This window comes from Colias croceus, chromosome 6 (assembly GCF_905220415.1).
Source record: "Colias croceus chromosome 6, ilColCroc2.1".
Taxonomy (NCBI): Eukaryota; Metazoa; Arthropoda; class Insecta; order Lepidoptera; family Pieridae; genus Colias; species Colias croceus.
In genome coordinates, this window is record NC_059542.1 from 1,577,357 (window position 1) to 1,602,279 (window position 24,923).

Consider the following 24,923-nt stretch of genomic DNA (forward strand, 5'->3'; position numbering starts at 1 on the left):
TTTTATGAATAATAATTAAAGACAAAAAATTATAACAACAGTAGTTATCTATAAATAAAATTTTGTCCCAACATAAACTATGCACCAACAATATAAAAGAATGCTTTAAAAATGCAAGATATTTTAAGAAAAAAAAATGAAACACGTTTCGCACAATGTCAACAATCGCGTCGTGACATTTTATTTTCATTCCATTAATCCACCTTTTCGATAACACAGTGCAACCGTAATGTTTATTCAAGAGCCGATACCGTCTCCGTAACTCCAATCTTTATCTCGAAGGTAATAGCGTGACGTCACCGCTCATACGCACCGGCTGATCTAAATATAGAGAAGTGGCCGACGCGGACGTGCAATTAAATTCATAAGTTAGATCCGATGTTAAAAAGTTAGGGTGAGCCGGTAACATAACCTCTAAAAGATTCTCTACAAAAAATGTATGGCGTGAGTTTAAAACGCGGCCGGACCGGCTGCGATACCTACGAGCCAGTCATACTCCGACCGCGGCTTGGACCTCTCGTCGACTCACGCCGCAACCGGTTCCACATTTCTCTCCGCTCTCGATAACTTATCAACAAATAATTGCATGAAGTCATCGATCGAATTAAGTGCACATTCCCGACTCGGAGTCAAATGTAACGACCTCGCGTGTGCGAAGCCCATGTGTTTGACAGTGAACTCTACAAGTGTCCGTGAAAAGTTTGGTGCGATCTCATTGGCTGATTTTGTTTTGTCGTGTCAAGGATGAATGGGACTCCAGCTAGACGGCCGAAAAGCGCCTTTTCTGAAGCGGTAAGTGAGCGCTATTTTTATGAGCGTCATAAAAATAACAAAAACGCCAAAACGTATCTATTGACAACACAACGTAAGACATAAAAAATTAATGGAATATGCAAATAGTTTACATTGAATGGAAAAGGAGTAAAGTTATTTGAATGATAAAATGGCAAACAAAAACTTTGAATGCCACTGTAAGGTAATAAAACTAAAGGTGAGTGTGTGAAAAGGACAGGAAATGGAGTTTTGACCGCGTGAATTGTCGTTTGCTAGCAACAAGCAAATATTACATATATACTAGCTATTTTATCTCTAGATACGGTAAGTGACTATAATGGTACATTTGTTAAGAGCACGTGTGTTATGAGATATGTATTTTTATTGTTATTGTTAACTTGCATTAAGTCATTTGCAAAATTGATCTTTGTGTTACATGTCATTAAGTTTTATAGTTCTTTGATTGTTACATAATGTTATCATTCATTGTTAAGATTTCCATAGTGATAATGTAACTTTATCCTTTGTAAATTCATATGTGCAGACTGTGAATTGTACAAACATAATACTTATAGGATGTAACGATCACTGGTGTTATGTTCCGTTTTATGATTGAAAGGTCTTTGATAATTAAAAAAAAATTCTTATTAGATTTTTTTTTGTTTTTTAAGTCATATACAAAGTAGGTATGTAATGATTATCTAGGTTATTCATATTAATGTCTTTATATTAAGTGTTGTAAACAAGAAATGCTAATTTTAAAACTTTTAGAAACAAATCGATACGTCGTAATTTATGAATCCTAAATAATATGCAAAAAATAGTGTTTCGTGACTCATAGAATTAATGAAAAACTATTTGGTTACAAATGTAAAATAAATTACTGGACATATGAGTTTATATATGTATAACTGTAAGCAATGCGAATAACCTTTTAACTACAATAATATATCAAAAGTGTTTTAATTAATAACAACGGTAAACATTTTTCTTATCGTAAAAGATAAAAATGATGCAAAAGCACTTTATAATGTTATTCATAATTAATTATTGTATAGACATGTGATATAATTTATGGTACCTATAAATTCTAGAGATTTGAATAGGTATTAGTTGTGACGATTGTTGCTCTATCGCTAAAAAACGACTATACCATTTTATTTAAGACTAGCTGTGCCCCGCGGTTTTACCCGCAGTGCTTCGCTCCTGTTGGGCTTCGCGTGATGATATATAGCCTAAAGCCTTCCTCGATAAATGGACTATCTAACACCGAAATAATTTTTCAAATCGGACCAGTAGTTCCTGAGATTATCGCGTTCAAACAAACAAATAAACTCTTCAGCTTTATAATATTAGTATTGATTTCATAATAATATGCTGGTACTATCTGTAATAGTATTCGTCAGATCGTAATGTAAAGTCACAGTGGATCCTTGTATTTCTTTTTTAAATGTGATTATTACTTTTTATCAAACCTATCTTATCTTCTATCATAATAATAGATATCATATAATGTAGATAGCGAGATATTTCAAATGTAGCTTAATAACTTTTATTTATAATAATAGTATATTACATAAATGTGATACTATTTTCATTAGTCACAACATTATGAACTAATGCAAGACTGCATGGCTAATTAAAAAAAATATAACTTTTTTCCTATCTATTATAGAGTTTAAAGCATTTGCCACGCTGGCGAAATTTAGGTTGAGAAATTATATGGGATTTGGTTATAATGATTACATGAGTTTATTACAGTGAATAAATTTAAAAAATTCTATTTAATCTTATCTTGACTAAGCTTCAGTCTGTCGAAGAAAATATATAGACTGGTAGGAAATTGCCAGGAACTATCGAGAACATGTAATTTGCTATGTAGGTTTCTCATATCCTCTTGGGATGTTGACTTCCGCTGAAAAAGTTACAATTTGAACCTCTATGTGTTAGATTAAATGAAGATTGCTTTGTGTGAAGTCTCGTATCTATAGGGAATTTAATATACGTCAATTATCTATGCTAGTACCAATATTATAAAGAGGTAATGATTATGAGTTGGTAAGTTTGAGAACTGATTTTAGAAAACTTTTACCATCAGATAGCTAAATGTTTAACACTTAACACAGAGTATTTTTCATCCCAGGCCCACCCGAATGTAAGCGGCTAGTCCATTAAGTGATTCTTTTGAAACACTTCACAGGGTATCGAAATTGGACCTGAGGACAAAGAACAAAGAGGCGGTTTGGAATTTAACAGGGTCCTTATAATTTAAATATAATCATTAATCATTAATGTTTGATGGCTAATAGGTTTGTTCAGCCAATGTTATAAAGCTAATGTGTGTTATGTTGCATTATTTATAATCACACGTAGCATAATTTCAATAGTTTTCATAAAAATCCAATAGGATATACACTATAATTTGATACCAGAAACGAATTCCGCTCAAGGGCTTCACGTGCTCTACATAAACCTAAACACAAACTTTTGACGTTTTAAAGGACATATTTCTATAATCTTCTCTTTTAAAGTAATTGACTTTCTATGCCCACATATTACGAATATACGTTCATAGTCTTCACCAAGAAAATTTATAGATATAGACACTTATAGATGGACGCTATCTCTACCAAAGAAATTAGAGATTTATAGTTCAAATTATATTATAGTTCGTAGATTCAATATCAAAATTATATGATTTATAATTTATTATTATACGTGTTTTAACTTGAAAGTTAATTTGCCAACGACGTGTTAACGAAATATGTAAAACTAGAAAGTAGTTCAGGGAAAAGTATCATACTTGCTAATTGAGCGTCAACATTAAAATATTACCGTAATCTGTATACTTTTTATAAAATATTAAACACACTTGCTTTCTGATGCATATAATATTTCATGCGTAAGTGTCGTTACCATGCCCCAATTCCCTTCATTAATATTTTTGAACAAAAACGAAATAATTGGCTCCTATACGATAAATCGTTTTAAGTATCAATATTCAAGTAACGTTTCTGAAAAATGAGAGAGCTAATTTAATTTATAGCGAATATTTTCGTATCATACTTATTTGAAAGTACTTATATAAATTTATAAGTGTTCAATATAATTTATAAGTCCTTGTAACATGTTACGTCTTAGTAAATTGTAGATTGGAGAGACACTCAAAGGAGGTACTTTGAGTGTCTCGGTCTTTTAAAAACATCTATACATAAGTTATCTACAGTTCTACTACATAAGTGATAATTCCATAATTGCATTTATTCAGTTTTAGACAAACTTAAGTGATACATGAATTAAACATATAAATTATTACTATTCCTTTATAAGTTTGTTGTCCGAAATGAACTGTGTTACACTGAAAGTCATTTGTAGAGCAACATTTTTCTATAGTTATTTTTATTTATTAACATTTTTTAGAAATAGGATGAAGGATCGCGACTTGACAAAGGTCACCTATATTCCTATACCTCGAGTGATGCCAAAGACATCGACTAGTTTACTATAAACTATAATAAAGGACAGCATTCGATAGCCCAAAGCGTTTCGAGCTTAATTGCTCTGTCTTGTAAAGTTGGAACTTGACTCGTATGCAGCGAGTTCTCAAGTTTATTAATTAGAGCCAGTCTTTCGGATATCGTTTAATTATTTGGGATTTGCTAATCACTCTGTGAGCTGTAATTTGAATTGTTTCAGTAAGTATTGTGTAACAACTGAAGATCGAATTTATGAGAGCTACTAAATGTAGGCTCGTGCTACATCCTATGAGCATCCTTGCTATCTATAATATATTTAATTAATGTATAATTTGTTTGTTTGACCGCGCTTACAGGAACATCTGGACCGATTTCAAAGAAATATTTCATCGTTTGATATTATAATCATTGAATGATCTATAAGTACCAGCATACCGCTAGTTTAAAATAAATTTAAAAACAATAAAAACTAATCAACTAGATACTTACTCAATAAAACCGTGATGTGTTCCCGCTCCTCTATTGAGTTTTGATCGGAAATAATATATAAAATCTCATCTTTACACTTAGACCAACGAGCATAATCAAGGATCGATAAAGTAAATAACTCATTTATTTATCTAGAACGTTGCATACATTGAAGTTGTTATACATTTAAATTAGTTACCAAACATTGCGCTGTTTGCTTTAGCCTATAATATTTAATATTTATATTCACTTAACTGAGTTTAATTTGCGTTTAACAGGTTTTATCCTATATTTGAAGTTATGTATTTTAAGAAAGTAAGTATATTATATTGAGATGAATGGTTTTATAATAATATAGATGTAGAGTCATAAATTAAATAATGTTGTAGGACACAAGTAACGTATCTAATAATTATCTACCTTAGCGAACAAAAAGTACTTGCGCAATTGAAGATTTACCACCTTTACACATTATTAATGAAAAATACATACTGAACTATAAAAATAGAGTAAAAGTTTTTATAAGGTTGTTTTAACATTTATCTATATAATTTAAGCGCAATATATCTACTCTCATATTTATACACTAAATTAGATATAAGTTCTAAGCTACGTATAAGTTTCTGCAGTAGCTCTTGGACAAACAAGAATTCTATCAAGTCTTGAAAGCAATGAATAACCGATGCATATTCCAGAAATATCTGTTAGCTATCTATGAATTTATAAAAATCCTGCATTCACGGAATAATAAATACACGTTGAATTCAAATATGAAACGATTTAGTTTATATTGCGACGTCAGCAAAAATGTCAACCGGAAAGTTTAGTCGCTTTGTCAACTACCGGTAGCGTTAGCAAAATATTTACATGAACCGCTCGACGTTGCACAAACAAATTGATTCTGGCTAAACAGTGATAGGCAATACGCTTTGTGTATAGTAATATAACATTTAATTGATGATGCGTTACATTTGAGTATAATTTAAATAGTTATGTGAATTTAATATAAGATAGATGACAAAGTACATCGACGCTTCTCTCCTGTGTTTAAAAGGATTTGTGTGCAAAAAGAAAGGAAAGAAAGGTTATAGATATTTTGAGATTAAACTTGCAAATAGTTCTTAATAGGTATATTATTGGTTTGCGTGAAGTTAGTTCACAGGTACCCAAATGCTTATGTTTGTATGCTACAAGATATGATGACTTGTGTTTCCTACGGGGATCAAACTAAGATATCATAGTAGTTAGTAGTCGAAGTCTGAATAAATTTCTCTAGATAAATGTGAAGAGAAGAATGAAGAATGAAGAGAAGAATGAAGAGATGTGTGTTCTCTAGAAAAATGAATGCAATAGTAAGGATCCACTCAAAAACTAATTTACTTAATAAAATGTATAATAAGCTTTTAATTTAGCATCAAACAAAAAGTTTATATTACTTTTAATTATTTTTACTTCAGAAGTCCAACTAGAGAACGTATATTCCCATCTGGCGGCGAACTGCGGCCTAATTAACTTCGTCCTTAGCCTTGGAAGGTTCAAGGGATGCCGGAATGAGGTCACTTATTAACCCCGACCTTTGATCCATGTAATATTATATATACCATTTCTTATATAAACCTGTTGGTAGAAATACGAAAGCTACTCTGTTACGTTTTCACCTGTAGGTACTGCTAAATAAGGAGTTACTTTGGGTAGATATAAAATAAAAAATGTCAACTGTTATCATAAGTAGTTTTGGTACCAATGTCTATTCTATGCAACTATAACAATCCATAAAATAAAATAGAAGTCTAATTATTCTGAATCAGTTTTAATTGTTCTGATATTCAGAACAATTAAAACTGATTCAGAATTGAGTTTGGTTTCCGTGCTGAACACTCCACCACTTTACAAGTGACGAGAGTAGGTACTGCACCACCTCGCTACCGCCTACAACAAGCGAGAACAGTCAGTCGCAGTATTTCTCGATATGGAGAAAGCGTTCGACCGCGTCTGGCACACCGGACTCATCTACAAGCTGTCTACGTCTACTACTCCGAGTCGAGTAGTTAAGACTGTGGCCACCTTCCTGCAAGGCAGGCGTTTTCAAGTGGCGGTTGAAGATGCTCTGTCCAGTGAGCGCCCCATTCGAGCCGGTGTGCCCCAGGGAAGCTGCCTATCGTCCGTCTGCTATAGCAGATATACGGACGACATTCTAGTCGAAGGCGGAGCCATTTTGGCGCTGTACGCAGACGACGCAGCGTTTATCACCACCTCGCTGAACGCCAAACATGCATCTGCAAAGATGCAGCGAGCAATGGACGCGCTTCCCTCATGGCTGGAGGACTGGAGACTCAAGGTCAACGTGGGGTGATCACCGTTGACCGGTGAACGGTCAACGGTGATCAACACAACGTCAGTTTTAATTGTTCTGATATTCAGAACAATTAAAACTGATTCAGACGAAGCTATCACTTACAAAAAGCTAATGCTGTATAGTGTATGTGGTATAGCTGTAGACTATATACATCGAAATACCTAAGTAGAATATTATGAGACATATCTAAAGTTTATGTTCTGTAAGTAACCTACACGTGCATACCGGTGACTTTCCCGTTATAGAAATCTATTTGAAATGTAGATCCTATATAAATTTAAAAATAATCTCATCCACTGCTCCAGTGGACATAGTGCTTTTGGTCAAAATCAGCGACCATGACTTGGGTAATCCAATTTTAAGCATTTTAGTTCACACGTGTATGAAAACTGCCTAAAATTTAATTTTCAAAAAATGTATTTGAAGTAAAATTCTCTTTGTTTGAATGTGCAACTTTTGTTCAAAATTCCAAGTACCTTTTTAATTTAATAATTTTGTTGCGTATTCGTGTGTATTATGTTAAAGGAGTGAAATTAATAAAATAAGTGAAAATAATAAAATGAGAACGTAACAAACTGTCAAACAATAGTATATTATTGGTATATTAAAACAAAATTCACGAGGATTTCATGGGACATATTATGATTACATAATTTTGCAACCCCAATTATTATCCTACTAATTACAAATCGAATCTAAATTCAAAGTTAATTTACTTACGGTTTATATTCAATGAATTTATTATTATAGATTAATTACGTTCCATTAGCGACAAAACCGATGTATGAATAGTCGCGGAATCGTTTTATTAATTTAATGAGCCTTATTTTGTAGATATAGATTTTGTAGATATAATATGAGTAATGTGGCTTTAATCTATTAGGTATGGTAATCCAATTTAGTTCAGGAAATTGTAGTTATAATCGAATTGGCATTGTAAAGAAGTACTGAATGTGTTCGAAGTTATATTAAGAATTATAGAGATTTACTGTAGCAGACTGTACTGTTGGCAGAAATAGATTGATCGCACATCAGCATTAGCAAATTTAAATCATTTTTTGATGAGACTCGTTAAAAAACCTATTGTTCGTAAATAGGTTGTATTTTAATGTTATCTGGAGTTAAGTTCCCAGAATCTTTACTGTATTTACATCATTTCTTGTGGTGTCAGATATACATTGGTCATCGGTATTCAGGAAAACGATGGGATAGATGTATATTAGGAAATTTGAAACTTAACACCCAGGAAAAAGGTTGAATTTTATTCGTATCATAAAATTATGGAGGGCTTATATGAGGAAATTGTGATTATTTATGTGAATACATGTTACAAACGCCAGGACATGGGGAATAAAAGTGGTTTATGGTTTATTAGTGTAAAATGCTTTATTTCAAAGAGTTTTATTTATTTATTAACTCTTTACCCGGATACTTATAAAAACAATATTACCTAGTCACTACATACGTACATAGTATAAAACAAAGTCGCTTTCTCTGTCCCTATGTCCCTTTGTATGCTTAAATCTTTAAAACTACGCAACGGATTTTGATGCGGTTTTTTTTAATAAATAGAGTGATTCAAGAGGAAGGTTTTAGTATAATATAATTTATTAGGTTTAAGACAAAGCAGGCGAAGCCGCGGGCGGTAAGCTAGTACACTATAAATTACTTTAGAAGTTATAGTCCTTTAGAAGTTGTGACAATGGAAACTACAAATCAATATTCAGGTTTGACCAGTTGGAGGCAAACATGGTGCTTAACTACGATGAAGATTAATAAGTTGTAACAAATTTGCGAAAAAAAAACTCAGTTCCGTTCTATAATTTTTACTAAAATCCTAAAATGTTCTAAATATAAGCTAGCACGGCATGGAGTAAGGCGACGATTTTCGTGTCTATGAATCTTCCTCGCCAAAGAAGTTTCACTTCTGACACGTTCTCGACATAGCATTTATGTTCTTATTAAACGTCAAGTGTGGAAAAATTACATAAAAAATTATGAAAAGTTTTTCTAAGCACGCTTTAAAAAAATATATAGCACATAGTGGTATAGGCTAGGATATAAGTTATTAATAGCGTGACATAAAACCCTCAAAGGCTGACCTTTTAAGTCGATTTTAGCATTTCATAATTAGCATTTATCCATGTAAACACGCTGGTTCGGTCGGGAGCGTTCAAGCGAAAATGTGCTTAATGAAGCGTGAGCGTGGGTGAATTTCGAAATATACGGGTATCAGTTGTTGGGTGAAGTACTGGACATTATGTACGATGTACTTTTAAAATCTTCCCATATAACATTTTTTACATGTTTCGGATTCTTCTGTTTCAAAGTTACTAAGCTAAATCTCGGAACCAGTAATATTTTTCTTATTGAAGTGAAACTTCGTTAGGCGCGTTGAAAGTAAAATTTCAAGGTCGCATCATGTCAATACCGTCACGGCATGGAGTAAGGCGACGATATCTGTGTCTATGAATCTTCCTCGCCAAAGAAGTTTCACTTCTGACACGTTCTCGGCATAATGAATATCACATATTTGTTGTGAAATAGAAGTAAAGAAACCAATAAGCTTTTATAGAGCAAAAAAAAATATTTTTAATAAAAAATAGAGCTTTATATTCAAGCTCGTGATTTCAAGTTTTATTAGAATGAGTTTGAAAAAAATTATGTCTTATAAATTTTTGTTATTGTATAATATGATAACTACTACATCTTTTGACAGAGAAAAACATGATCTTAATATAAAGCCATATTTACAACATACAAGCTATTAAACTTATGTAATAACTTAATTTTCAAAGTTTTTAAATCCCTTTAAAAGAAGACGGGACGCGAAGTCAAACTTTTCTTTCACTAAAGGTCTGCTTAAAATTACAATGAAATGTATAAAACGTAAACTACGAACTAATATTGGATTTTTTAAAGAAAAAGTTACCTATTTGTGTTTCCTCAAAAGTATTTTTAAGATCATAATTTTTTTTCTAAAATTAACTACTAAGTTTGAACAGTTACAGAAAAAACATGAGTATTTTTTATCATATAATATGCAGACGCTTGTCCCTATACTGCCTGATGGTCTGCAGCGATACAGCCTTCTTCATAATCACGTCTGCCTTGAAGGCATCGGTCTACCTTACCTTTGTCGAGTTCCATGTAATAGCACTCAGGAAAAATAGAAACAGAGTGTCATACTCTGCCTGTTTTTACAAGGAAGATTATAGATACTCTGTCAAGTTTTCATATAATATCTATCCAATAATATTATATTTACATGATTATAGGCAGGGCCCCACAGAGAGGGCAGCTTTGCGAGGCAAGTGCTGAGCGATGCAGCTCAGTCAGTTTATTATATGAATTTGCCAGTCAGTTCAATTCACGGCGTAAACTGTCTGGAAATAAAAGGTCATAATACGGCCCCTGGTCCACCTTTGATATATTGTGATGGAAAAAAATGTGACGGTCACATTGCATCTGCTTGATATAGTAAATTGCCTCGTTAACTTTTTACGATTATGCATCGAATGACTTACGGTCACAAATCGAGACATGATGATGACTATCATTTGCTTTATTTCTTAGGTCCATGGGATTTTATTGTAATTTTTATGTGACTGTTTTTAAACAGTCACATCAAAATTACCATATTGTATACCTTTGGGTATTGAAGGTTTTATGCGTTAATTTTGCTGAATAGTGCGTATAAACTGGTATGAAATAAAAAAAAAAATATGAATTTGACACATAAATGCATAAAACAATATTGGTACATTGAGATATACATATATGGAGACGACACCGCTTACATCACTTATGTTCCGCTCAACATACGCCATATGGCGTAACTGCACGCACATTTTTTGTTTTAAAGTGAAACGCATCAGTTATGCCTTCGTGTGTGCCACAAATAATACAAATAATACGGAAAAGTGCAAAGGAATTACTTTCATCGGTAAGTACCTAACTAGATAATAATTTTTAAAACTTAGTTAGAGCAAAAAAATGGCGCACAGATTTTGTTCGTGGTGTCTCCTCCATACGAAGTAATATTATCTCTATTACTTCGTATGGGTACAATGTATTGGTATTAAAATATTCAAACATTTTAAGGAATCATTAAATTAATGCTATAACTTATAAGGAATGAAGTATGATCTCCTTTCTTAAAAAATTCGCTTCTATAGCCGATACGCATGTGAGAAACATCAACGACTTAGCACAGATAATTTATTACTTAGATACTAAAAGTGTCGTAAGTTTAAATCTTCCATACGTAATGTATGACAATTTTTCTTATACAAAGTGCATGAACTGCTTCTTACATTTACTGTGTCAGTCAACAATCGCGTAAATCAAAGACAATAGAGCCATTATGCGAACGTCTAACCGATAACCTTTTTAGGATCATTACGCACATCAAGGACCAATGAACGATATTAAGATTGATTTTTATTTAATTTTATAGCTGAAGAATTTAATAAATATGGAAAGGGAATTTTATCGTGACGTTGTATTGGTAATTCAAAATGTAGAGTTTTTTAAGTTATTTAAGCAACTTATTTTGTCTGGAACCAGCTAATTTAATTAATTGATTATATAATATAGTCAACTAAATGAAAATGACAGAACATACAGAATAAACTGTTTATTTATTTTAATTTAATTTTAATCTTCCAATAAATTTCTACTCAGTCCTTCACGATAAAAAATCAATAGTGTAGTGCAAATACTTATCATTTTCTATAAAGCTGATCGACGATACAAAATAAATTAAAAGCTTTATCATAAAAAATTGCAAAGAATTTTTAAATTGAGTACTAATATCGTCAAGATTTCCAATTAACATTACTTAGCTGGATTTTTTTCGCCCTATATGATTGCATTTTCTATTCTCACTACGACAGAGATTAAAAAGTGATTGCGCTTCTGGGAAGAATCATAGTCGAGAATGTTTTGTTTACGATGAGTGCTTTATTATCTGTGCAAAAACTTCATGTTTTAATCTGTTGATGATTATTTTATCTGTGACGAGTTGACTCGCTTTTATCTCGTCTAGAGATTAAGCGTTTTCACAAAACATTGCTGAACAATTGAGATTTATTTCTCATTAGTTTATGATTTGTCTCCGAAGCTTTGTATCTATTAAGAATGCATTCATTTGTATTTTATTGAAATGATTCAATATAATAAATTCCAAATGGCACCGAATTATCCTCAATTGAGTCACAAAATAAGGTTCCAAGGCTTTTTACACTTAATTAAATACCATACAATTCACGTTAAACTTGGTTGAAATATCTCTCCAATAAATATAATATTTAATTCGACAAAACATTCGACGTATAATTGCGAATTTCGCATACAATCAAAGGCAATCATGTTCATAATGACGACTAATATGAGCTGGATTTATCTGAAATAATGATCATGCAGACTTTAATAATGTTCATTTATCAAAAAGCTGTTCTTGTAATTCCACCAATCATTTTGTATAAATTGTTTATTTCTGCACTCAACCTACATTGTATCGGTCTGCTAAATGAATATTTACAATATACCTATTTTATACGTCAAAGATCTCTACACTATCTTCTAAATAATTTGCAATTTACTATAGAATTTAGATCGAATAAAAAATTAATATTCTTTGAAATGCATATTATATACATCATAAATTAAACAACTACGCTATTAAAGAAGAATAAGACACTAACAGACATATACTTCTTCAACAAAAATCGAATCAAGGAGCACAGACTATAAAACTAATTTCACTTCACACAAAGCGTTCATTAAACAGAAGATTCTGTGGTACCGGTCGCATTGAGCCAAACTTGCAACATCTTTAGGTCAAGTTAATCACAGATGTGGTCAATCTGGCTAGATCAATCTCTGTCGTAGTATAAGCCTAAACTCGTTAGCATAATATTGCTTTTATACCGTTATATTAATTTAAACATAAATTGCAGGTCGTTAAGTAATGGGTTCCTGGTCTATGCAGATTACTTTCTAAACAAAATTGCTTCGAGGCTAGTTATTGCTTGGCTTCCGTAAATTATTTCTTCCATTACTTCTTATTGATGTGGTTGGAATTATAATGTAATATTATGATGTTTCTTGTATTTTCTCTACACGATCTTCTTTATCTTTGAAATACTCTGATATTACATATTACAGTATAATAATACTGTATGCTGCTGCATTACATACTTCTTCTTTGTTTCGATATGCTTCTTAAAAATAAGGGCAGTATTAAATTTCATGCTCCATTACAATGTGCCTAATAGCAAGGAAAATCGAGATACAACTTCTCGAAATTTCCAACTATAGGCAACGATAGGCCACCATTCGAATATACATTTCTGAATGCACTTAAATCCTTTCAATTCAATGAATAGGAATATTCGAGCAAAAGTCCATTCTATGTGTAAGTGATGCAAAATCTCCTCGGCTCGTTAGTTACATAAGCAACGTGACTGCGTCGGGATCTCTAACGGTATTCTTGATACTAACATAATATAACACGATTTAAATAAATTTATGTGAGGATCGGATGCTTAGGGCTCTTACACACGATGTGCTTAACCTAAACAAACTCTCTCGTATCATTTACGCGTAAATTGTTAAGATGATCGGGATGACGGGATGTTTAACCAAAGGTAAAGTAAGATGAGCAAATTACGCCTCTGTATGTACCTATGGTAAGAATTCGCTTTGTTAAGTCTTTGTTTTTTAGTTCTACAGAATTGTTGATGTCATTTTGTTTATGGTCAAACAAAAACAATTATGTCATGTTAGTTAACGTGTGTGCACTGTGCATATAAGGTTACTCTACCTTTAAAAAAGTATGACACTTACGGTCTTACTAATAAAATGTTACCCATTCGCTATGCAATGGATTAGTTATTGCAATAACCTGTCTTGTTTTTATGATTGACGTTTCATGTGAGCAAGAGCAGGACACAGCTATGGTAGAAAATGGTAGAAATTTATCCAATGTTTAACTTTTTATTAGTAAGGCCGTATGATTATAATTATGTTTATTTTCCTCTCAAAAGAAAATTTACAAAAGAACTAGAAAATTAGAAACTAAATTAAATTAAATTAATAAAAAAAAATTATTAGAATATGGAAAATGGCAGAAAATGAGTTGTTATATGAATAACCATTATCACTTTATTATTGGGTCACATACAACTTGACCATGTTTCGATTTTTCATAAAAACTAACAAAATTTTAATTGACGTCAAACAAGTATACAAATTGGCATATTTTAAATGGCTTAACCTATTTCGAAAGTAGATTTCAAGTGAATTTCTCAAAATATAACGAAAAATAAAACTTTATTTTAGTTAAATATTTTTTCTCAAGTATCAATTGATGACGTAATCAGAGCGTAACAAAAAATGCAGCGCTATTAAAACACTTGAGTGTATCATTCCGTACTTTCCAACAATTTCTAAACTCTGATAGGTGTGGCTTTTTTATTTTTTCTGACAAACATGAAAAAATTTTGTATTTACTTCAAACATCTAGCACAGATAATATAATACTATAATAGACATCTAGATAACCAACGATAAACAGCTTCTAATAAGTAAAAAAAATTCTCAATGACTTACCTTCGGAAATGCTCAAAATGCTAAAATATCTTTCGTATTCATCAGTTGCAATTATGCCGTCATGGAGATCAGACGTGCGGCGTAATGTATTCGTTGTAATTTGTAAGAGAAAGGAAGGTAAAGCAACGCTTATCCAGAACATTAGGTAAATGCAGGAATATAAATTGTAGTGAGGTGTGTTTTTCCTATTTTCTTCGGTTAGCCTTAATGCATTCAGAAGTTTAACATCATAAGTCACGTGGTTCTTGTAATCAAGATTAAAAATACTTGATAGTCATTACACTACCTATATTACTCTACTAGCTGTGCTCCGCGGTTTTACCCACATTACTCCGCCTCTGTTGGTCTTAGCGTGATGATATATATAGTATAGAGCCTATAGAGTAAAGCCTTCCTCGATAAATGGACTATCTAACACTGAAAGAATTATTCAAATCGGACCAGTAGTTCCTGAGATGAGCGCGTTCAAACAAACAAACGTACTCTTCAGCTTACAATATATTTTAAAGTAAAAGGCAATTACTTATTTCTAAATATCGCTTCCTTACGCATTGATAATGTATTTCAACCCCACGTCAGTCTTCACACATCTAATGATAAACATTTCTGACGCTTTCCATCCGATGCTTATTTCTCTATGTTGGTGACCTGACTATAAATATAAAAAACTATGAACATATGTTGACATATTATGATCTTCGAGAAGGTACTTGACTACGAAATACATACGTAGGTACGTTTTATAATTATTGTAAATAAAGCAAGATGTATTTAGATAATTTCTTTTCCTCATACCCATAAAGTTATTTTAGAATTTCTCTTTCATTTAAAGCATTGAATTAAATCCATAATTAAATAAAAAACCATTTCAATTCGTTTCCGTATTAAGATCGATTGAAGTCTAACAATGGAGCTCAACTATCAATTTAGTTCACTTTAAATCCTTGAAATCTGCCAATAAATGGTCAGACAATTACAGTTGAAATAAAAGAAGCCATACTTGTAACTTTTAACACAACAATGAACGTAAAAGTACTAAGTTTAAGCGTAACTGACGGGGTCTAATTGAAATTGGCCGTTATCCAAAAATCTTGGTGCAGAATGAAATTTTTAGTTTTATTTGGCTTCTGTCATAACTTATTTGGCGTTCTAGCGTTGAAATATTGTTATAAATTATGTAATACCCTCAATATATTGGTGCTACCTGATCCGCATTAGATCTGTCTGCCAGATGATTTTTATTGCATAACTAAAGTGCACCGAATCATCTTCAAATCAATCGTATTTTAATATGTTTCCAATGTTCTATAATTTTTACTGATTTTTTGTTTGTTTCATAATACTATCAATATCGTAAACATGAATTTAGCTTGTCTCCTGTCGATCTGATTTAAATATCAATTTAAATTTGCATGAATTTTAGTTCATCAATACATCGAAGGACCTTTTGCGAATTGAATACAAATTATAGTCAATACAAACGCGGTAACATTATAACAATAACCAGCGAGACCTCTAAGGTCATCTTTTAATAAAACAGCATAATTTATATTGTTCACAATTTCACAATAATTGTCGTTGACTCATTGTTTACTCTCCTTATCTTGTTTCTACTGAGTTACTGTTTTTATCACCTTTCAATTAGTTATTAGAGAAATATTTTGAGGAACACACTTCAATACGAATGTGAGAAATAGAAAAGTCCGTGAAATTTTGAAGTAAAACTTCAACTAGAAATAACCTTTGTTCCGCGTCTCTGCAACTTTTCAGATGTTTAATTTGAAGTGGATTTTATATGAAGGCAAACAAACTTTCCTCAAGTCGTCTTTATTTTACTCATTCTTTTGTTTTTGATCTCAGTCGGGTTGTTTTCTAATGACATCTAGTCTATGATTAAAAATTAATGACGTACTATAATATTATAAATGCGAAAGTTTGAGAGGATGTATGTATGTTTGTACTCTTTCACGCAAATACTACTGAATCGATTACAATTAAATTTAGCACAGATATAGAGGGTAACTTGGATTAACTCATAGGATAGGTTTTATCCCGGAAATCCTACGGGAACGGGAAGTATGCGGGTTTTTCTTTGAAAACGCGAGTGAAGCCGCGGGCGGAAAGCTAATATATAATAATCGTTGTCTTAGGGACAGTATACCGTTTAATAAATAATGTGTTTTATGCATCTTTTCTTATTTTCCATAGACAATGTAGCTCCAGTGTTAGTAATGGGATTTTTTCTTCGTCACTCAAAGCGCGGGAAGTTCTGTAAACAAACAAAACAACTGTTTGAAAGCTACTTGACAGTTGATATGTGCCATGCATTGATATAGAGAGAACTAGATAGTCCTTTGGTTGAATATATTCTCTCAGTGTTATTTAAGGCCAGTCATTTATGTGGTAAGTAACAATTACAAGTATTGTTTGAGTGTTAAATACTTAAATAAATACTAATATAAAATATAGAGACACGATTATATTATTTATTAGGTTTGTTTGATTGTAATGAATAGGCTCATAAACTACTGGACCGATTTTAAAAATTCTTTCACCATTCGATAGCTACATTATCTACGAGTAAAATAGGATAGGTTTTATCCCGGCAATTCCACGGGAACGGGAACTATGCGAGTTTTTCTTTGAAACCGCGGGCGGAGCCGCCGGCGGAAAGCTTGTCTTCTTATATTTTTGAGGAAAACATCTAAAAGCCGATTACAAACATATGGGCGAGGTGAAGCACTCCATCAGGTGACGCGTCTGCTATATTGCTTCCTCTTGCAAAAAAAAAAACATTGCAGAAATGTACATTATTCTGAAATGTCGACAATTGTGTATTATAACTTGACATAATCGGGTGAAACTGAACTTGCGGCAGGTATAAAAAAATACAATAAATTGTAACGCGAAAGTGTATTCTGATGAAGACCTGATTAGCAAGATTTTAGTTTCGAAAAGACTAACTTGAAGCACGTGTTGGTTGGTAAAAATAGTCTATGTCTGTGTTTTCACGCTTTTAAACCTTAGCCACAATTTATCGATAAAGTTTTCTTCACATTTCAACACCTACTTCACTAAAAGCCCTATATCACCCCAGCATAAACTCGAGTAATGAATATATAAATCAATTAAAAAGTTATGTTTATAGCTTTTTATTATTTTATAAAAATCAATCAATTTTTGTTAATTACACTCACAAAGTAACATTTTGGTTACGAAAATCTTGCCTCTATGTATCTGCAGGCAATTGTTATAAAAATATTTTGTTAAACGATATTCACACTCGTGACAATAATTCAAGTAGAACACAATACCTTCTCTATATTCATTATTAGCACTATTGAAACTTGAAAGCGATAATATGAATAAATTTGTCGTATATTTTATATGCTTTTTAATTACTATACATTTTGTTTCAAATAAACGGCCAATCTAGATTGAAAAAGAGCATAAATCAAGCAACATTTTATATAAAAACTGCCAGAAGTTTCCAACAGTATTACACCGCAAATTAAAGGCAAACCAATTAAAATTTTAACACGAGTTTCTATTTCAATCTGTGAAATAGTATCGTTAGAATTTGAAGCGTTTCAAACAAATACAAAATGCAGTCTCGTTCTACTAAATATAGAGATCGGATTAATTGCTCTAAGGGCGTCGCTTTAATGATGTACCTACTATGTGTGTAATAATGACGTGTTGCTCGTGTCTTGAAAAGAAACAACATTGATGCTTAAATAGACTAAAATGATAACTGATCTTACTATATTTTGTATTGGTTATAAATCTCTCTAAACAATACGAATGTTTTGGGCTTTTGATCATCCACAGATTTCGTTCATTTTAAACAATTAAAATGTTTCGTGTGGATGTAATATTGTAATCATTGCAGGGACAATTTTTTTTATTATTAAGAAAATTGTTATTTTACTTTAACTCGTTTATTTCGTCATATTTTTGGTTCATTTTTTGTGTTGTATTTTTTCGTGTCTATTTTTATAACAAGCTGACGAACAAATAAATTAGATAATAAGCGAGTTGTAAGACGTACAGTGACACGGAGTTACATTAGATCAATTTGTTCCGTCATTCTTAATTATTAAAAACATTTTTCGTTTTTTTTTGTAACATCAATGCCTATTGCCTATGAACTGTTGAAGGTTAAAAAAGGTAAAAGTCAATTCAGTTTTTGTTTTATTTTTCTTCAATTACAGAAAGGTCTAATCATCTTTTCTGTTAATTGATTACTTACTGCATACTTCCATAACTTTAATATATGGGTGTAGTTTGATGATATTGTATGTATTGTGTACGCAAGTTCTTTCCTTTGCCTGCCTTTTCCCAGATTTTTGAAAAAGAATTGCACGTATTAAGACAACTTTCCGATACCAATTGACTGAAGCAAGTTCTTACATTTCTTGGAACTTAATGAGTATTTCAGTTACAAGTGAAAATAAAAAGGTATCGGCTCGCTTTTCGCTAGTCTTTGGATGCGTTATCACGACCTTCCTTATTTCCCGAAGGAAATACTGAATTTCTTGGAAAGTATATGTGAGTCAAACATTTATTTATTCAATTGAACTTCTTTTAGAAGCGCTTTTGATCGTCATAATAGGTACACATAACACAGTTTACATTTAACTACCGGTATGGAAAGTCTCTACATAGTAAGCCAGGAATTCTGCAGTACGTAAAAATAAGTAAAAGATAATTATCATTTAAAATATCAGAAATGTTATGAATATGGTTTATAATATTTTTTTTTAAGTTCTTGGTTATTTTAATGCTTTTGTGTAAGAGGTATACAACTAAACTACAAACACTTAAAGATAGTAAACTCATACCCAATTTTGCTACAATTCCAGATATTTCCGGACAATCTAAACCAAAATGTAAAAAGTAATCCAGTTCGGTTGAAACGTTTTCACGGTTAAACGCTGATATAGCCCGGGGCAAATCCGTACACGGATAAAAATAGACTTTTAAATATGGCTACAAACATAGCAAAAAGTTTGTAAGGTTTATCAACGCAAAAAAGGAGGCACCGATTATGTCACTTCCAATGCTATCGACCGCTTTATAACTATAGTATTGAATACTGAATGAAGTAGCCGTCCTCTTTGGTGCTAAATCTATTTAGTTTTGTAAACCACAGTTATACACATTCTTGCACATTAATTATAGGTATTATACATGTATTATAATATTCAACTATCTCTTTTTAAACTAACTTATCCTATAAACAACCTATTTGTTATCATTATTGTTATTTTTCAAATCTGATTATTGTAAAATTTAAATGTACCTATGTGATATGATGTGATTTAAATATAATACTTATGACCTATTGTATGGTATGGTATAGGTATGCAATAAATGATCTAAAGAGCATGGGACATTTTAGTATGAAGCCTGGTAGGTATACCTACCAATTTGCGATAAAAAAAAAGTCATTTTGGCGGCAAGAGATGAAACATGTGCCAATCGATAGTACATCAAAATACAAATAGGAAATACTTTTTGGTAAAATGTCGTAATTGATACGGTTTCGGAATAAATAAGAGTTTAAAAAATTTTTTTTTTTTTAGTTTTTTGAATTAGGTATTTGTTACTTCTTACACTTAAACGTTAAGACAAAGCATATACAACTTCTAATTTGTAATAAAAGGGTTTCAAAATGTTGTATTACTATCAAAACGAAAGTAATAAACCAACTTTGGGCTAGGGATACGCACGTGCGGTGCGTCACTTATCGACAACCGTTATCGATATGGTTAGTTACGATGAAGATCAGTTTAGTTTCAGTTTCGGATGCATATAAATTATTGAGTATTGAGTATTGGAGTAAATAAGTTTTTTTTTACTTAACCTTTAAGTGTAAGAAGTAACAAATAATTCAAAAAACTGAAAAAAAAAAATTTTTTTAACCCTTATTTATTCCGAAACCGTATCAATTACGACATTTTACCAAAGAGTATTTCCTATTTGTATTTTGATGTACTATCGATTGGCACATGTTTCATCTCTTGCCGCCAAAATGAAGTTTTTTTCAAAATTTCCAACTTTAGGTATACCAGTTAGGTTCCTTGCTTTTTGAATTTGAATTTCAATAAACATCGCGAAATCATACTATATAAGAGCAGTTGCGTTTTACGCCATACACGCGAACGAAGATTCTCTAGATAAACGAATCCAAATCTGGTTTTAACCTTGCAAGAATCCAAGATTAATATAAATAATGGGTTATATTCCACGTTATGTCACCAAACCGGTGTAGGTGGACGATGACTTCACGACCACAAGCAAAAAGACCGCGTGGGCACATGAAGGCCAGTGTATGTTGCTTACAAGTTTTGTCCTGTGTAAGCTACACGTATTGCTTTATGATTAAGCTTTGCTTTTATCTAATTTAAAGAAGGGGGATGGAGGTAATGTTTTTGTGGATAGGTATAGAATTATTGGGACAACAATATATTCTTTAATTTTATTATATTCTATCTACTAGGACTATCAAACCATACGTAAACGTATGACCAAATGACTCGATTCGACATTTCAATCATCTTCAAGTTACATTGCAGTCTTCATCAAAGTTCATTTATTATTTTAGTAAAGAATAAAGATATATCTTATGATAAACCAGGTGCATGCAAAAAGGAAATTTTTTGGGAAATAAAATATCGGTGCACTCACAACAATACAATCCTATCGGCAATAACACACCATCGATTTCTTATAGCTGTAAATTGTGTACAAAGTGCGTGAATAGTTTCAAATAAACGTAGTTGTAGTACTTAAATACATGAATTTTAAATTTTATGATTGTCTTTGTTTTCTCGGGTTAAATACATGAATTTCTTCTCTGTTTTCTTTTCTCTCAACAAGTATAAATAAAATGTGATCAAACGAAGTGAGGAGTGGGGGCCTGGTGACCTAAAATACAGGTAATTTTTATTACCTAGTTTAGGCACCAGTCTCACACTTATTTATATGTAATCGAAATGTGTACTTATTTAATGTAACCAATGTGAGAAATAAACTCTTTTTTATTTTATTTTATTTTATCTTTAAACGCCTTGTCACATTTAGCCTTTAGAAGTTTATTTATAGTGAACATGGAGAAACTTTAAAGCTTCTGAAGCTTTTTTCATTGTGACGTCACCAAGGTTGCGTACCCTTGTCAAAGTAGGTACTTATGACTTACAATTGTAATAATATTTTATAAAAATTCTTAATTTAAACTTTACACTTAATTATAATAGTTATTTTCTGTATGTAATGTCAAAATAACATCATTTGAATTAAATTAGTAAAACAAAAGTAGTAATTTTCAAAAGAGTCTAGGAAAGGCCATAACCAAAAAGAAGTAGAATAGAGAGACCTTTTATGATATATTAAAAAAAACATTTTGGTTTACACGTATAAAAATTCTACAGCAAACACAGAATATGTCGAACTGTACCTATAACACTGCAGTCGATCTATCAAATGCACCGCAGTCTAAGCTTCACGTAATCGCTGCGAAAATTCAGGCTTTCGTTTCAATATAACAATGATTAAAACTGTTTTATAAATTACCGAAGAGTATACAGTATATATTACAGAAGAAGAATTACCTTTAAAAATAGTATGTAATATGCAAATCTATTTTATAATTAGTCATCACTTGAAAGACTGTTAATATAGACGCCTAAATATAAGTTTATGTTTAATTTAAATCCAAAAGGCTGTTAATGCTTTTATTAAATGTAGAGATTCGATCTAATTTCGTAAATACGCACGTATTATCCTACTAATACATATTATAAATGCGAAAGTTTGTATGGATGTATGGATGTTTGTTACTCTTTTACGTAAAAACTGCTGAACCGATTACAATGAAATTTAGCACACATATAGAGGGTAACTTGGATTAACACATAGCATAGTTTTTATCCCGGAAATCCCACGGGAACGGGAACTATGCGGGTTTTCCTTTGCAAACGCGGGCGAAGCCGCGGGCGAAAATCTAGTTGTTAATAATAAGTATTAATGTGTGTTGTAAATCGTCAGTATTTGCATATACGTATAAATTTTTATAAATGTAAATATATTGTACATTTCCAAGAATACTCAAATCACAAGCCTCAAACGTATGGCGTAATATAATCAGAAAATGGCTTGGAATATGATTTCAATGTACATTCTTAAGTTTGCATACGTCCATTACTCATATTGAAAATTGTTAATAGAAGAAATGGCTATGTAAAGATATCAAAAAGCATTAGAATAATGATATTGTTATGAATAGCAACCGTTCTTTGATACAATGTCTACCAAGTATTGAGTAGTAAATTTATTACATTACGTGAAATTGTACTCAATAGTACAAATATAAACCTGGTGGTAATTATAAAGAAGTGAAATGTAAATTTGAGAATTAAAATAAATACAAAAAAATTGTTGTTATTTTTTTATGTCAGGGCAAGCAAAGGGGCAGGTGGGTCACCAGATGTTTGGTGGTCACCACCATAAACAATATAAAAAATCAAATAATTACATACAGAATGTAGTAATAATCTGTTAAATCATGATAGCAACCAACTAATAATTATATGCTTGAACCAATAGTATTATTAGGCAACACAAGATAATATATAAAAGGTTTTATGTCAATACTAAATTTCAGCAATGGGTATAATTGGTCTCCAGAGGAAACTATTGTTTTATAGTCACCATTTACCTTTGTGCAAAATAATATTACTGTATTTCTAGCAGAAGGTAATCCTTTTAGCGTATATGAATGATTATCTGTTAACTTTATTTTGTGTAGAAAAATGATACCATTGTTGCGATATTTGTTAGTTGGATAACACGTGTCTATGTCCATGTTCGCCAGATAGTTCGAACATTTCAGCGAATGAAATACAAATCAAAAACAAAATAAAATTTAAATTCATTTTTATTAACTTTAAGGTACAGTTAAGTGAAAACGATCCGACAATTTTATTATTCATCCTTCTATTTTATAATAGACAATATTGTTAAAACGAGTTGGTGCTAGAAACGCTCTACGCTCCGTAAAAACATTGCCCAAAACGCCTTTTCAGCGACTGTATTGCAGACCTAAGTATTTCCCAAATCCTAATGTCAATTCATATCAAATAACAATTCTAATTAACAATATCACGCTACAGCATTACAAGATTAAGTTTAGCTAGGGCGGGTCACACGTGGCCTGAATTATCCCCTAATACTTTTTCGGCCTTGTCAGGCTTTAGGTCATTTGCCATTATAAACACAATATCGAATAGTCATTACGTCAGCGGTCAGTTAATATTTTATCCACGTGCCAAACAATGTTTAAATTCGATGACCAATTTGTTGATGATTTATTATTCATGGAATTATATTATCTGCCATTAATAAGCTATAGTTGCGGTTTTTGGTAATCCATTTCAAAAAACTGATATTTTCTTAATTGAGAATTTAAACTCAGTTGAAAATGAACTTACTTCATTATCAAATGTAGGTTTAGTATTTTAAAGTTGTGTACAATCTGTTCTAAATTTGTATTGCGCTAAGAAGAAATATACTAAAAATATTATTAATTATAAGTTCCCGACGAGTTTCCGACCACAAAGGAGTTTGTCAAGATAATCGTATTTTAACCACATTGCAGGCGATAGCGTAAATGCATTACGGAAGTGACGTCGTAGCTGCTATTGACTGAATTAGAATTATTTATAGGTTGTTCTTCAGTAAGAGAAACATAAGAATAGGAACACATTTCTTAAGATAATGTGTGCAATTGGACAGTGGTACTGATGAATTTTCAATTTGGAAGCTTTATTTGACTACTAGCTTTCCGCCCGCGGTATCGCGCGCGTTTACAAAGAAAAACCCGTATTGTTCCCGTTCCCGTGGGATTTCCGAGATAAAACCTACCCTATGTGTTAATCCAAGTTACCCTCTATATATGTGCTAAATTCCATTGTAATCGGTTCGGTAGTATTTAAGTGAAAGAGTAACAAACACAGACACATCCTCACAAACTTTCGCATTTATAATATTAGTAGGATAGGATGATAACCAATAAAGATGCTTTTTAACTTTTAGTTTTAGCACCCAAGTGTTCACTCAAGGTTCTAAGTAAGAGTATGCACACGAATGTGAACTCCCTTCGTTAGATCACTCCTTGTTGTATGACAGTGGTGCTTTATATGTGTTTTCAATTTAGTCGGCTTTTTAAC

At 31.8% G+C, this 24,923-nt stretch overlaps 1 protein-coding gene across 1 annotated transcript in view; it reads left to right on the top strand.

Moving 5' to 3' along the window:
* The first annotated feature begins 501 nt into the window (after positions 1-501).
* The window catches only part of LOC123692880 (four and a half LIM domains protein 2), a 132,367-nt gene continuing 107,945 nt past the window's right edge, over positions 502-24,923 (top strand). Inside the window, exon 1 of the mRNA XM_045637712.1 lies at positions 502-792. Coding sequence (XP_045493668.1) covers positions 745-792 — 48 coding nt within the window. The 5' untranslated portion in view covers positions 502-744. The remainder of the gene's footprint in view (positions 793-24,923) is intronic.